The 16,391-nt window shown below is 49.0% G+C and overlaps 1 protein-coding gene across 1 annotated transcript in view; it reads left to right on the top strand.

The window, feature by feature from the left end:
• The window catches only part of LOC119974651 (stereocilin-like), a 39,096-nt gene extending 23,424 nt beyond the window's left edge, over positions 1-15,672 (top strand). The window contains exons 7-13 of the mRNA XM_038813723.1: positions 2,378-2,547; positions 3,495-3,650; positions 5,618-5,760; positions 6,276-6,424; positions 9,208-9,305; positions 10,791-10,941; positions 15,369-15,672. Coding sequence (XP_038669651.1) covers positions 2,378-2,547; positions 3,495-3,650; positions 5,618-5,760; positions 6,276-6,424; positions 9,208-9,305; positions 10,791-10,941; positions 15,369-15,466 — 965 coding nt within the window. The 3' untranslated portion in view covers positions 15,467-15,672. The remainder of the gene's footprint in view (positions 1-2,377; positions 2,548-3,494; positions 3,651-5,617; positions 5,761-6,275; positions 6,425-9,207; positions 9,306-10,790; positions 10,942-15,368) is intronic.
• The last annotated feature ends 719 nt before the right edge of the window (positions 15,673-16,391 follow it).

Below are 16,391 nucleotides of genomic sequence, written 5' to 3' on the forward strand. Positions count from 1 at the left end.
CTGTTTTGGGGCTGCTGCTGTTTGTCATTGATAAATTGATAAATGACCTGGAGGAGGGCTTAGAAGGATGGGTGAGTAAATTTGCAGATGACACTAAAGTCGGTGGAGTTGTGGATAGTGCAGAAGGATGTTACAAGTTACAGAGGGACATAGATAAGCTGCAGAACTGGGCTGAGAGGTGGCAAATGGAGTTTAATGCAGAAAAGTGTGAGGTGATTCATTTTGGAAGGAATAACAGTACTGGGCTAATAGTAAGATTCTTGGTAGTGTGGATGAGCAGAGAGATCTCGGTGTCCATGTCCATAGATACCTGAAAGTTGCCACCCAGGTTAAGAAGGCGTACGGTGTGTTAGCTTTTATTGGTAGAGGAATTGAGTTTTGGAGCCCTGAGGTCATGTTGCAGTTGTACAAAACTCTGGTGCGGCCGCATTTGGAGTATTGCGTGCAGTTCTGGTCGCCGCATTATAGGAAGCATTGGAAAGGGTACAGAGGAGATTTGCAAGGATGTTGCCTGGTATGGAGGGAAGATCTTACGAGGAAAGTCTGAGGGACTTGAGGCTGTTTTCGTTAGAGAGAAGAAGGTTAAGAGGTGACTTAATTGAGGCATACAAGATGATCAGAGGGTTACATAGGGTGGACATTGAGTGCCTTTTTCCTTGGATGGTGATGTCCAGCACGAGGGGACATAGCTTTAAATTGAGGGGAGATAGATATAGGACAGATGTCAGAGGTAGGTTCTTTACTCAGAGAGTAGTAAGGGCGTGGAATGCCCTGCCTGCAACAGTAGTGGACTCGCCAACACCAAACGCATTCAAATGGTCATTGGATAGGCATATGGACGATAAGGGAATAGTGTAGATGGGCTTTAGAGTGGTTTCACAGGTCGGCGCAACATCGAGGGCCGAAGGGCCTGTACTGCGCTGTAACGTTCTATGATCAGCAAAATCAAAACTAAAGAACAAGTGACAGGTGGCCCAGTGGGGGAGGGATTTTTGCCTTGAGACAAAAATGTTTTGGTATTAAAAGAGGGGGTCAAGATACTGGAGCACAGCCATAGCCGAAAGTTGTTGAACTCATTGTTAAGTCGTCCAGAAGTCGTGCCTAATCGGAAGATGAGGTGCTGTTCCTCCAGTTTGTGTTGAGTTTCACTGGAGCATTGCAACAAGACAAGGATGGACATATAGGCAGGAGAGCAAGATACTGATGTAATTGACAAACAACCAGTAGGCTGTGGTCATGCTTGTGGGCTGAGTGAGAATGTTCCACAAATCGGTCACCAGTCTGTGTTTAGTCTCCCCAAAGTAGAGGAGAATGCATTGGGAGCAGCCAATACAGTAGATTGAAGGAGGTGGAAGTGGAATGTTGCTTCACCTGAAGGCAGTGTTTGGGGCCTTGGACAGTGAGAAGGGAGAAGCTAAAGGGGCAGGTTTCGCACCTTCTGCAATTGCATGGGAGAAGGAGGTGAGGGGTTTGGGGTGATGGAGGAGTGGACCAGGATGTCACGGAGGGAGCGGTTCCTGTGGAATGCTGACAGGGGGTTGAGGGTAAGATGTGTTTCGTGGTGGCATCATACTGGAGTTGACAGAAACGAAAGAGGATGATCCTTTGAATGTGGATGCTGCTGGGGCGAAAAGTGAGAACGAGAGGAACCCGAACATGGTTGTGGGAGGGAAGGGAAGGGGTGAGGGCAGAGGTGCGGGAAATGCTTTAAACTCCATTGAGGGCCACAGGGGTGGGTGGGGGAGTGGAAACCTCGGTGAAGGAAAAAGGCAGACATGTCAGACGCACCATTTTTGAAGGTGACATAATCGGAATAGATGCGATGGAGGCGCAGAAACGAGTCTGTCCAGGAGGCAGCAAGTGATGTGTTGCCATCGAGTCGGTGGACCTGTAATGAGTGTTGGTGGTCAGCCTATCACCAGAAATGTGGTTGGAGAGGTCAAAGAAAGGAAGGGAAGTGTCTGAGATGGACCATGTGAAGGTGAGGGTTCTGACCGCACTGTGGCAATGGTTCCCAATTCTGGGCACTGGAGGGATATGAGGGGGATGGTTAAGTGTGGGGGGGGGGGGTACAAACAGGAGAAGCATCAGACCTCATGACATCTCTCCCTGGCCCTGCACTCGGGTAGCAATTTGCAACAGGATTTATCCTAAAGGAAAGGTGTCTATGTTTCTAGTTTTGTCTGTTGGGGCCATGCATGTCTTGCAGCTGGCTGGCTGCTCTGCTGTCTGAGTGTCTCTTTGGACCCAACACTGCGCTGCCACGTAAGGGGGGACAGGATTGAGTTTGTTAACAGGTGACCTTTTTCTTTGTAAACAGTGCATAAGATCAAACTAAGGCAGGTATCAGCTACTAATACCACTCATTTTGTGCTAGATCCTGTCCTCAGCTGCAGTGCTATTCGGAACACCTTTCCTTCTGCCTGGACCATTGACCTGTTGACTGGCATGTCTAATGACGACTTCATCAGCTGCTTAGAGATGTTTGGTGAAGATCCCCACTTCCAACCATTCGAACTGTTTCAATTACTGGAAAGGGTTAAGCAGGTACCAGTATTACCCAGCGAGGTATTTAGTTGTATAGATCAAAAATGGGAATTCAGCGCATTTAAGATAAGCTGGTAATGTAATTGAGGGAGACAGAAGGCTATGCTGGTCGGGTTAGATGAAGCAGTTCCGGAGGAGGCTCGTGTGGAGTGTAAGCACTGGCACGGACCTTTTGGGCTGAGTCACCTGTTTATCTGCTTCACTTTGGTCACATGTTGTTTTGTGATTTGCTTTCTTCATGATGATACTGACTCACCTTGGAGCCCATTGGTCCTTCAGTTGCTCAGGTAACTATTCATCACATGTGACCCAGACCATGTGGCTCTTCCATATCACACCCATGACCAACTCAAAATCTACAAGTTCCAATCGATGGCAGCCAGGATTGGAAACATTGCTGATATTAGTCCTCCTTGGAGGTAGTGAAGCTGGTTGTAGTTTTCCAAGGGTTGCTTCATCTGATAACACAGAGTACTAGTGCCTGGCATTGAATCTGGTGATGTTTTACTCCGTGCATTATAGTTCCACACCATCCAAATCATGAAAGTCGAGGGTATCAGGGAAGCGAAATGCTTTGATGCTGGTGCTGATGTGGTTTGTGTGGACAGAAGAAGCCTTTATTCCTTTCTCCCTCGTGTACTTAGCTTTCCCTTAAATGCATTTGTTCTATTTAACTCAACTACCTGATATGGTAGCAAGTTCCACATTCTCACCACTTCTACTGAATTTATATATTATATTTCTGGCCAAGTGTTTTGGTCTCGAGTGAAAGCATCTTCCCCATGTCTACCTGACCAAACCCCTTGTAAAGTTTTAAAACTTTGATCAAGTCACCCTGTTTCCTAGAGAAAAGAGCCACAGTCTTTCTGCGAGGTATTAGCTCTTCAGTTTTGGAAATTTTGCAGCTTTTATTACAGAACCGTAACAGCATTATTCTGCTCTATCAGATTTATAGACCGGTGACGGCGATGCCACCCACAGTGATCGAGCAGCTTGGACGCATCGCCACCCAGTTCACAGAAAAGGATTTGAGAAAGTTGCATCTGTCAGACCTGGGAGCAGTGGCAGCTCTGGGTAAAATTGCCGAGTGGAACAGAAGAGAGGTACCTTGCATCAGTGGATCAGTGAAACTGAGAAATAAAGACTTTCATTTCTGTAACACCTTTCATGTCCTCAAGTTATCCCAAATCACTTTACAGTCAATTAAGTGCTTACAATGAAGAGTCGTCACTGTTGAAATGTAGGAACTCTAGCAGCCAATTTGTGAACAGCATGCTCCCGTGAACGGCAATGTGAGATGATTTGTTTTGGTGATGTTGATTGAGGGATAAATATTTCCCAGGACACCAGGCTGTTTACTGAAATAGTGTCAAGAGGCCTTTTATGTCCACCTGAGGCAGCTGTTGGTATGACAACAGGGTGGCACGATAGCACAGTGGGTGGCACTGTTGCTTCACAGCACCAGGGGTCCTGGGTTCGATTCCCGGCTTGGGTGACTGTCTGTGCGCAGTCTTCACGTTCTCCCCGCGTTTGCGTGGGTTTCCTCCGGGCACTCCCGTTTCCTCCCACAAGTCCCGAAAGACGTGCTGTTAGAGGAATTGGACATTCTGAATTCTCCCTCTGTGTACCCGAACAGGCGCCGGAATGTGGCGACTAGGGGCTTTTCACAGTAATTGCAGTGTTAATGTAAGCCTACTTGTGACAATAAAGATTATTATTAACTCATCTAAAAGACAGCATCCGAGACAGTGCTGCACTCCTTCAGTACTACAATGGAGTGTCAGCTTAGTTTTCTGTGTTCAAATCTCAGGAGTGCTTCCCAGTGAGTCACGGCTGACATTCTGACAATGCCAAGGTGGCTCTCTGTACTGACACAATGGGCTGGAGTTTCAGCCGGGCCCGCCGCAAGATCGCCATGGACAGGACGGGCACTGTGTAAAGGTCTGTTGACCTCGGGCAGGCACGGCCGAAAAATCCCACCCGATACCTGTGCTCAAGATGAAGACTAATTCATTGGTATGCACCCAAACAGGCTGGATCCTGCTAACTAATGTGCGTCTCTAAAATGATGTGACAATTGTGCCAGCTGCACTCTTGCCCATTATTGCACTCAGGCTGTTGAATACCATGCATTTACATTTGTATGGTTTCTCTTGTAGCTCAATCGACCAGCAGAGGCCCCAGATTTTATCCATGGCCTGTCCTTAGTGAGCACATTTCTGGCAATGTTGATGTTACAGTTGTCATTTAACCCACTGAGTGGGGAGATGATGATCTTGGGATCCTGCTCCAACGTCCATCAGCTGAGACTAAGTTGAAAGGCTGCCATTGGAAGCCTTCTATCTAGCCCCTAAACTCTGGGACTCGCCCCCTTAACCTCTCCATCACTCTCTCCTCTTTTCAGATATTCCTTATGATGTGGAATGCCCGTGGCCTGAAAGGATAGAACAGTACAGCACAGAACAGGCCCTTCGGCCCTCGATGTTGTGCCGAGCAATGATCACCCTACTCAAACCCACGTATCCACCCTATACCCGTAACCCAACAACCGCCCCCTTAACCTTACTTTTTAGGACACTACGGGCAATTTAGCATGGCCAATCCACCTAACCCGCACATCTTTGGACTGTGGGAGGAAACCGGAGCACCCGGAGGAAACCCACGCACACACGGGGAGGACGTGCAGACTCCGCACAGACAGTGACCCAGCCAGGAATCAAACCTGGGACCCTGGAGCCGTAAAGCATTTATGCTAACCACCATGCTACCGTGCTGCCCTATGGTGGAGGTGATTCAATAGGAATGCTCAAATAGGAATTGGATAACTACTTGCAATTGAGAAATGTGCCCGACTTTGTCAAAAAAGCAGAGGAGTGGGTCTAATTAGGATAGCTCACCTGAGGAGTTGCCACAGGTATGATGTGCTGAATAGCTTCCTTCTGCAGTGACATTCTACGACATGGAGTTCGAGCCACAATGGATAAATATCGAAAAATTACTATATTTCTGCACTTCAAACACAATACTTCTTATGGTTTTGAATTAAAGGATAATCTAATCTCTGTTCCAGCTCACCATACTGTTTACATCCTTCCTACGGGCGAACAGGCTTACGGTCGACCAGCTGGATTCTGTCAGCCTGGTGGCTTTGGGGCATCTCATCTGTGGTATCAAACCAGCAGACATATCTGCAATAGACCCAATGCAATTCAGGTAAGCCCCATCAAAGTTACATTATAGCATGGGGAATCTGGCACAGGTGAGTCAGAATTCCGACATTACCTGTGTTTTCACATGTTGCCAGTTCAAGACACAAGGAAGCTGGGCTGGCCTGTGATCATGGCTCCATTTCCAGTCTGTGCAGGGATAGGCCATTAGCCCCTTGAGCCTGTTCCACTCAGATCATGGTTTATCTTTGATCTGTCTCCGCATAATCCACAGGGCATGTTGAAGTGGGTTGGGCAGAAGCTTGCGTAAACGCCAGCAGAGACCAGTTGGGCCAAATGACCTGTTTTTGTGCTGTATGTTTTATGTACTCCTAAGTAACAACTATTGAATATCAGTAACAAGCGCGTTATTGTGTTTGTGTCGAATTCTTTTGGTCCCTCCATTTGATCAAACTATTTTTAATTTTACTGATCTTTTCTGTTTTTTGTATTATTAAAAAAAAATCTTCATTCCTAAATTGCACACAATGTGCCCTGGCACAATGTGCCGGTATATCTCAGTATGGCAGTTCTGTGGATTGGAAGACTGATCCTATCCTGTGAGGAGCAGCAGCTCACAGCTCTGGCCAAACTTGTCACTCATCCACGGACATTTGGAGAGGTCAGCCAATGGAGAGCTGAAGAATTCGCTGAAATTGGTTCTGTTGCAGGTAAGCAGTCACTATCGTTTCGGTTATCTTGGATACACCATAAATTCCGCCTTTATAAAATGCTAAGACAGATTTTCACACGCATTAGCATGGGTAGCAACTTGCCCCGTCTGAAAGAACAGATTATCCGGTGATTTAAGAACATAAGAACTAGGAGCAGGAGTAGGCCATCTGGCCCCTCGAGCCTGCTCCGCCATTCAGTGAGATCATGGCTGATCTTTTGTGGACTCAGCTCCACTTTCCGGCCTGAACACCATAACCCTTAATCCCTTTATTCTTCAAAAAACTATCTATCTTTATCTTAAAAACATTCAATGAAGGAGCCTCGACTGCTTCACTGGGCAACGAATTCCATAGATTCACAACCCTTTGGGTGAAGAAGTTCCTCCTAATCATGTTGCGATTTGTGGGATCCTGCAGGACCAATTTGTGTTCCGTGTTTCCTACATTAAAACAATGACTACACTTTGGAAAAGTATTTTCTTGACTGTGCTTTGGGAATTACCAACATCCTTAAGGATGCTACATAAATGCAGCTTCTTTATTTCCTTTCACAGAGCAGCATACTCACTATTGCTAGAACAGAATTATAGCTTTAAATGCCTTTAACTCAGCCCTTTGAGCCTCTTCCATCATTCAATTACTGATCTGCCTCCCAAGCACATTTCCCTGTCCTTGACCCATATTCACCACTGCACTTGCCTAATAAAAGTTTATCAATCCCAAGTCTTGATGTTTCAGTTGACCCTCAGTATCCGCACCCTTTTGTGTCTGTGTGTGTGTGTGTGTGTGTGTCTGTGTGTGTGTGTCTGTGTGTGTGTGTGTCTGTGTGTATGTGTACTGCAGGTGCTGGGAATCTAACAAAAAGAGAAAATGCTGAGACTGCTCAGCAGGTCAGGCAGCATCTGTGGAGAGAGAAACAGAGTTAACGTTTCAGATCGATCACCTTTTATCAGAATGGGAAGAAGTTTGCGATTTAACAGTTTCTAAATATGTACAGAGCCGGGGAAAGGAGTGGTCGGGAGGGGGAAAGGAGTGGTTGGGAGGGGGAAAGGAGTGGTCGGGAGGGGGGAAAGGAGTGGTTGGGATGGGGAAAGGAGTGGTCGGGATGGGGAAAGGAGTGGTCGGGAGGGGGGAAAGGAGTGGTTGGGATGGGGAAAGGAGTGGTCGGGATGGGGAAAGGAGTGGTCGGGATGGGGGAAAGGAGTGGTTGGGAGGGGGAAAGGAGTGGTTGGGAGGGGGAAAGGAGTGGTCGGGATGGGGGAAAGGAGTGGTCGGGATGGGGGAAAGGAGTGGTCGGGATGGGGGAAAGGAGTGGTCGGGAGGGGGGAAAGGAGTGGTTGGGAGGGGGGAAAGGAGTGGTTGGGAGGGGGGAAAGGAGTGGTTGGGAGGGGGGAAAGGAGTGGTTGGGAGGGGGGAAAGGAGTGGTTGGGAGGGGGGAAAGGAGTGTGGTGAATGTATTATGGCAGCCATTCACCACTGTATTGCATTGTACTATGGTGTTGCCATTGTGGGCCCCACCTATAGACCATTGTATTGTATTACACCCCATTGTATCATGTTGGTGCCCTTGTGGGCTCCGCCCCTTTCGGGGAGGTATACAGAGCTGCTGTCCTGCAGGAAGCTCTCAGTGAAGAGCAGTCGCAGGCAGGCACAGTTCTAGCTGATTAAAGCCACTGTTCACTTTAACTCTCCGTCTCAAGTGAATTGATGGTCGCATCAAGGAGGGGTCGGGAGGGGGGGGGGGAAGGAGGGGTCGGGAGGGGGGGGGAAGGAGGGGTCGGGAGGGGGGGGAAGGAGGGGTCGGGAGGGGGGGGAAGGAGGGGTCGGGAGGGGGGGGAGGGAGGGGTCGGGAGGGGGGGGGAGGGGGGGTCGGGAGGGGGGGGGGAAGGAGGGGTCGGGAGGGGGGGGGAAGGAGGGGTCGGGAGGGGGGAAGGAGAGGGCGGGAGGGGGGAAGGAGAGGGCGGGAGGGGGGAAGGAGAGGGCGGGAGGGGGGGAAGGAGAGGGCGGGAGGGGGGAAGGAGAGGGCGGGAGGGGGGAAGGAGAGGGCGGGAGGGGGGAAGGAGAGGGCGGGAGGGGGGGGAAGGAGGGGGCGGGAGGGGGGGGAAGGAGGGGGCGGGGGGGGGGGGAAGGAGGGGTCGGGAGGGGGGAAGGAGGGGTCGGGAGGGGGGGGAAGGAGGGGTCGGGAGGGGGGGGAGGAGGGGTCGGGAAGGGGGGAAGGGAGGGTCGAGAGGGGGGAAGGGAGGGGTCGGGAGGGGGGAAGGGAGGGGTCGGGAGGGGGGAAGGGAGGGGTCGGGAGGGGGGGAAGGGAGGGGTCGGGAGGGGGGGAAGGGAGGGGTCGGGAGGGGGGAAGGACGGGGTCGGGAGGGGGGGAAGGGAGGGGTCGGGAGGGGGGGAAGGGAGGGGTCGGGAGGGGGGAAGGGGGGGTCGGGAAGGGGGGAAGGGGGGTCGGGAAGGGGGGGTCGGGGGGGTCGGGAGGGGGGAAGGGGGGGTCAGGAGGGGGGGAAGGGGGGGGTCGGAGGGGGGGAAGGGAGGGGACGGGAGGGGGGGGGGAAGGGAAGGGTCGGGGGGAAGGGAGGGGGGAAGGGAGGGGTCGGAGGGGGGGAAGGGAGGGGTCGGGAGGGGGGGAAGGGAGGGGTCGGGAGGGGGGGAAGGGAGGGGTCGGGAAGGGATCGTGAAAGAACAAACAGGAAACCTGCAATCGGGCATAATAGTTGCTGCTTGAATGAATGCACTTTATTACATTTCGTATTTTATTCTCTCTCTTTTCCTCACTTCAACAGCTGGACTGCCAGATATTGTACTATCAGCTCTGGTTAAAGAACAGATTGAAGGATTCACCGCTGTTGCGATTGCTACTATCCCGCCAAAGAAATTTTCAGTAAGTGTCTAACATTCTCCTTGAATCCATCAAAGTGTATCAAGTGGGAATTATCACAGGTACTTTCCTCCTGTCTGGATCTATCATTTGATATTCTGTCCCTTCCATGGAGCAAATTAAAACGTAGAATCTCTTTTTCTTCGCTTGCCCTTCCTTCCACCTTTCCTGACGATGTTGACTGCTTGCCGGGAAGAGATTTCACAAGCCTACAAAATAACTACAGGTGCTGAAGACCATTTGGCCCACCTCATTTTGTCTATTCAGAAGAGCTTTCAGTCCTCTACTGCAGAACCTAATTGTTCATCAAGTGATCCCTGTAGTTTTCCTCCACCCTACCATCTGGAAATGTATTTCAACCATTGCTATCTCTTTCCTATAGCAATCCTAAATTATCTTTGATTAATTTGGACCCTATGACCCCCTTGTCCTGCTCTTACAATTTCATTTAATATTTCTGATTAGCTTATCCATACCATTTTTCATCCATCTATAAGCTTACTGATCAGATGACTCCTTTTCCAGGCTAAAAAGCCCATGTTTCTGCAATTTGTCCCCCCGAGTGAGCCCTTTACATTAAGGATCAGCCCTGTGACTCTATTCTACACTGCTCCACTAATTTGAATGTTTCCAAGTGTCTCATTGACCTCAATTGAACACAGCGTTCAAGGTGCGGTCTGGCCAGAACACTACATTCTACAGATATCCATCATGGTGATTCTCACCTAGATGGTGAGTTAGAAGGCTGTCCAAGGCCAGAAATATTACAGCCAAGTACACACATTCCCAGCAGGGTTAATGAGCAGGGAACAGAAACATTGAGCCAATTTCTGCAAAGTAACCTAATGACATTAAGGCAACAGCCCCCGAGTACTGCCTCAAACAGCTCAGCACTGGTCTACGCTCAAACCTGGGTCATTGGTTATAATTCTATCCTTTTTAAAAATAAATTTACGGTACCCAATTCTTTTTTTTTCCAATTAAGGGGCAATTTAGTGTGGCCAATCCACCTACCCTGCACATCTTTGGGTTGTAGGAGTGAAACCCACTCAAACACTGGGAGAATTAGCAAATTCCACACGGACAGTGACCCGGGGCCGGGATTGAACCTAGGTGCTCAGTGCCGTGAGGCAGCAGTGCTAACCACTGCGCCACCCCTCTTATAGGGGCTGGTTTAGCTCACTGGGCTAAATCGCTAGCTTTAAAGCAGACCAAGCAGGCCAGCAGCACGGTTCGATTCCCGTACCAGCCTCCCTGAACAGGCGCCGGAATGTGGCGACTAAGAGCTTTTCACAGTAACTTCATTGAAGCCCTACTCGTGACAATAAGCGATTTTCATTTCATTATTCTTAACTCCAGGATCAATTTTATGAAATGTCATTTTTTAAAATAAAGGTTTCTGGCAGCCAATTTGTCACCAAATGTACCGGAATAATTGATTCCTTTTTTGTTTTGTTTTACTAATTTCCTCTTTCCTTTCTGTGGCAGGTTGTGTTCAGTCCCACCCAGATTCATATGTTTAATTATCAGCAGGCGGTGGCTGTGACTCCGGCACAGTTGAAAGAACTTGGTGACATTCAGAAGAAAGCTTTAGATCTGGTCCTGACGTCTTGGCACAAAACAGCAATTGACATAAGAGGTAGAACACTGGCCCATTGCCGGTATAGAAAATATACAACAGAGTCAGGACTTCCGGTTCAACTTGTTTATGCTAATGCTCCACATAAGCCTTCTCTTTCTTTACTTTATCACCCTAACAGCGTATTCTTCTATTCCTTTCTCCAACATGTACTTATTGAAAGGCCTCTTTGCTACTTGCTGATGCACGATCAATTGCACAAAGGCGAGAGTTGAATACAATTGAGGCTTTATTACACTAAGATGTGTGGCCTCCTACAGCAGCTGGCGAAATGGCTGCTGTACGGGGAGCACACATATTTATACTCCGCCTACTGGGCAGAGCCAGCAGGCAGGGATCTACCCCCGTACCTGTAGTACAGGGCCTTACCATACATACCCTAATATATACAGCAGTGGTTACTACCACACTTGCTTTTCCTGGTTTTATTTAATTGTGTAGTTACCAGAAGTGTTGCCAAGTTACAATGAGCTGGTAATGATGGTGGACGATGGATAACAGATGATAAATGATTAGATGAACTTCAAATTTAAATGATTTTGGAATATGTTGAGGCTACTCAGCTTGACACGAGGCACCCTTTGATGCACTCTTGTATTAATGGACCCAGAGCTGAGACGTCCAAAGTGCCTGCGGAACCTTACATCCTTCAGCAATAGTTTTTGGCAATGCCTCAGTTTTAAAACTCTCTCATCCTTGTTTTCAAATCACTTCGTAACCCTCCTTCTCTCCTAACTGCTGAACCCCCTTTCAGTCCCACCACCATCTGAGGTCTCTGTGTGCCTCTAATTATGGCCTGTAGTGTCTCCCTAAATTCTGCTGCTGCAAGACTGGCACTCATTCGTTCAGCTGTCTTGCTGATAATAAGCTTTGGAATAACCTCCTTCAACTCCTCTGCCTGGCTACCTGTTAAGTGTAAATTAGTTGTATTTAATTGGTGATGGACATTAACTGGGGATTTGCTTTGTTGCCCCATAAAACTAAGGAACAGACAACCTGTGGTTGTTGGTGGGAAGATGCATGTGTACAATGCATAATTCTGTAAATAAATGCCTATTAGTGTGTAAAGATTAGCTCCAGTTCAATCCTTCACCCCAGGATTTGTAGAAAATAACCAAACTCCTCTTTCCTCATTTAAAAATTCTCCTCAATACATCCTCTTTGCCTAAACTTGTGAACACTATCTCCTTGGGCGGGATTTAACTAAATGGGAACAAAGTCCCATAATGAGCATGTTTATCTGCCTGTTTCCCAGAGTTCGTTATGAAACGGCATCCCGGTTAGATCGAGATTCACAGCGGGGAATGTACGGCCCAGGTCGCGCACAGCCCAGTTCTGTACACTGAGGACCTCTGCTCGCCACAACTCTTCAGTGTAACGAGAGATCGGGATGCATTTTTAAATGGTGTCCGAACTCTGGAGTCCTCGACGCGATCCCTGACCCCCAATGGGAAGGTCGCCGGCCCCCTCCAACACCGGCCCCCTCCAACACCAGCCCCCGCCAACACCTCCAGCCCGATCACCACTGTGCAGAAAATGCCAGCTTGGCTCTTCCAGGGTGCCCAGGTGGCACCAGCAGTTCCAGGGTACCATCCTGCCCAGAAGACATGCACCTGGGGGCCTCCGATCCCCTGGGAGACCCCCAAGATTGCCGTTCCATTTGGACCCTGTTTGTGAAGTCCAGTACTGAACGCCGCTCGCCCGAGGATTCCGAGACAAAGGGGATGGATCCCAACGTGTTGGGTACCTCGGGAATTTGCACATTAAAGTGAGACTAGCTCTCTCGCCCTAATATGCAGATTTGCCACAAAATGATTCCGCGCACAATGGGCGGGATTTACATCGCAACGTCTGGCGAGAACAAGCGGATAAACATGCTCAGTGTTGTGAGCTGCGTAGATCCGGGTGCGGCGTCCCCCGTGTTACGCCGTGGCGAGCTGCTTTTCAGGCCGTTCGATCGTGCCCCTTATGTGGCTTGGTGTCAAATTCTGTGTGGTTAACACTCCTGAAAATAATAATAATGAATTCCTTACAACATTTTACAACATTAAAGGCACATTATTTATCAATGTGGGTTTTTGCCAGTGTGACCATATTGGACTTTGGAAATGAGGCTGTTCAGCTTTCTATTATGGAACTGGGACACCCAATTAGAATGGATGTCTTGGAGGCCAGAGTGAAAAAGAAAGTTCTGATATGCTCCTGGAGTGTCGGAAAATGATGCAAATCTGGCGGCACAGTGGTTAGCACTGCTGCCTACAGCGCTGAGGACCCGGGTTCGATTCCGGCTCTGGGTCACTGTCCGTGTGGAGTTTGCACATTCTCCCCGTGTCTGCGTAACCCAAAGATGTGCAGGTTAGGTGGATTGGCCATGCTAAATTGCCCCTTAATTGGAAAAAAAAATAATTGGGTACACTAAATTATTTTTTTTTAAAATGTAAAATGATGCAAATCACCGAATGTCATATTAGTGGGTGGGGTCAGCTCCTTTGCGTCCAGAGTGTATGAACAGCACTAACACCAGCCATGTGTTATCCTTTTCCTGCATGGAAGTGATTTAATAGGCAGGGAGTAGGGTTGCCAATTCTCTGGGGCTGGCCTGGAGTCTCCAGGAATTAAAGATTAATCTCTGGGGATGGGATTATCTGACCCCCCCCCCCCCCCCGGCCGGGTCGGAGAATCGTGGAGGGGCGGCGTGAATCCCGCCCCCGCCGGCTGCCGAATGTTTCGGCGCTGGAGATTTGGTGGGGGCGGGAATCGCACCGCGCCGGTTGGCGGCCTCACCCCGGCGATACTCCGGCCCGTGATGGGCCGAGTTCCCGCCAGTGTTTGCCGGGTCCTGCCGGCGTAAATCAAGGTAAGTCTCTATCGGCGTGACCCAGCTCCGTGGCCGTCCTCCCGGGGGGGGGGGGGGGGGGGGGCAGGGTGGCGGGGCGCGGGGCAATCTGGCCCCGGGGGGGGGTTGCCCTCACGGTGGCCTAGTCCGTGGTCGGGGTCCACCGATCCGCGGGCGGGCCTGTGCCGTGCGGCACTCTATTCCTACGTGCCGGTTGTGTAAGCCTCCACAATGGCCGGTGCGAAGGTAAGCCCCCCTGCGCATGCGCGGGGATAACGTCAGCTGACGCTCCCGCGCATGCGCGGACCCACGCCGGCCGGCGGAGTCCCTTCGGCACTGGCTGGCACGGCGCCAAAGGCCTTCCACACCGGCCGGCAGGGCGCAAACCACCGGCGCCGTCCTAGCCCCTAAAGATGCGGAGGATTCCGCACATTTTGGGGCGGCCTGACGCCTGAGTGCTTCCCGCCACTCCACTGCGCCGTTTCTGCCCGCCTCGCCGATTCCTGGAGAATCCCGCCCTAGGTCACTGCTGCAAGCAACCTAAGGAGAAAGCCACTGTAGCACTAAAAAGTGCATGTTTTCTTGAACGGAACGAGGGGAGGGAATAGGGTGCTCTTTGACTGGGTGAGGGGGCTGGAGGGGACGAATCCTCCATGAAAGGGTTCCCGGCAGAGTTTGCTCCCCTGGCTGGGGGTAAATCAACATCAGTCTGAATGATTTTGTACTGAATTTGTACACAGATAACAGGCTGGGGCCGTGGCACAGGACATTAATTTGAGAAGAGTAGAGGAGACACCAAGAAAATTAGAATAAGTGTGGTGAGGTGGTGCTATCCTGCATACTGAGTGGAGTGACTGAGAGAGTCTTCCAATCTTCAGCTCCTGAGAAAAAAATGGGTTAGTAGAAGATAGTTGAATTCCAGTTTACCGTGGACAACATTTAAAGAGGCTGCCGGCATTATACCGCCTGCACATTGTATGCCGTAATAGATTTCACATTAAAAATACAATACATCCTCTGAGTCTTGATGAACAAAATCATGGGAGGATATTAAAGTGGAACTTGCAATTTTATATAGATCCTTTCTTGCCCTTGTAATGTTCGACAATGCTTTACACCCAATTAAATGCTTTTGCTTATACGTTTAATTGCTCTTGTAATGTAAATGCATCTGCAGCCTATTTACACACAGCCATCTTCCACAAACACCAATGTCGTAATGCTTTTAAAATATTTTTCCAAATTAAGGGGCAATTTAGCGTGGCCAATCCACTTACCCTGCACATCTTTGGGTTGTGGAGGGTGAGACCCACACAAACACAGGGAGAATGTGCAAACGCCACACGGACAGTGACCCGGGGCTGGGACTAAACCTCCTCCCATCTATTTCCCTCTACTTCCTCCTTTAAGGTCTCCCCTTGAAACCTACCTCTTTGACTGAGCTTCTAGTTATCCCTCCCAAGTTCTTCCTTTACCTCAGTGTCTATTTTATTTCCTTGCCCTGCGATGAAAAATTGATATTAAATAATGAATTAAACTATGTTAGGGATCAATTGTGGCTGGTTATTAATTAAATGTTCTCTGTTTGTAGGAAGATCATCTGGAGGAGTTATTTCTGGGAGCTTTATTGGAATATTGCTGTGTGTTGTTTGTAATCTTTCACATTCAGGAGGAGAAGCCTATCTGTAGCTATTGAAATCCATCTTATTGTGTTGGTCTTTGCTTGTGTGTGCTTGCTGAACATTACATAAATGAGTTTGTAATTGTGTTGAACTGACTACAAACATTCCAAATATGAGATGTATTGCTCATGTCCCGTTTTTGTTTGATGGTCCTGTACATTTTATTGAAATTCTGTGTGGTTTAATAAAGAATTGTTTACTGATTGGATTAAATTCTCCAGCTGTAACAATTGAATATTTTGAATTCTCCAACCCGGTTCTGGCCTCTTGCACATCCCCGATTGCCATTGTTGCATCATTGGCGACCATGCCTTGATATAGATGCGCTTGCCATTGTCTGAATCTGTATTCATTAAACTTATGAATCTCAGCAACTATCACAGTTTGTTCAGGTTTGAACACACTGTGCATGTACAGATGGGTGTTGCCATGGGATCCCCTCTAGGCCTAGCGCTTGCTCACATTTACATCAGATTCCATGGGAAACACATCTTCAACGGAATGACCCCTCACCTCCTACCCCCTTGCATATTTATGATACGTCGATGATATGTTGGCTTTCAATCCTTAAACACCTTAATGGGCTCCATCTTGTGCTCAAATTCACCTTTGAAATGGACCACTGCTAGTTGAGCAACCTGCCAGTGGGTTCTGAATTGCTGCCTTTTGCAAACCCACCATCACAGATCAATGTAAAAGTTGGGATTCGTGCAGCTCCACCCGGTATAAGATTGGCGTGATTGGCAACATCCTGTTCACTAGAGGAGCACTAATCATACTCAACCAATCCGTGCTTGCAAGTCTCAAAGGGGACATTTATCCCACATGTCTCAGTCTATAAAAGATGGGAGATTCAACCTATGGTACTGATCATAATGCCGAGATTGTCTTTCTGAAAAATTTAGAGTATCCAATTCTTTTTTCCATTAAGG

The sequence above is a fragment of the Scyliorhinus canicula genome, chromosome 12, assembly GCF_902713615.1.
Source record: "Scyliorhinus canicula chromosome 12, sScyCan1.1, whole genome shotgun sequence".
NCBI classification, from domain to species: domain Eukaryota; kingdom Metazoa; phylum Chordata; class Chondrichthyes; order Carcharhiniformes; family Scyliorhinidae; genus Scyliorhinus; species Scyliorhinus canicula.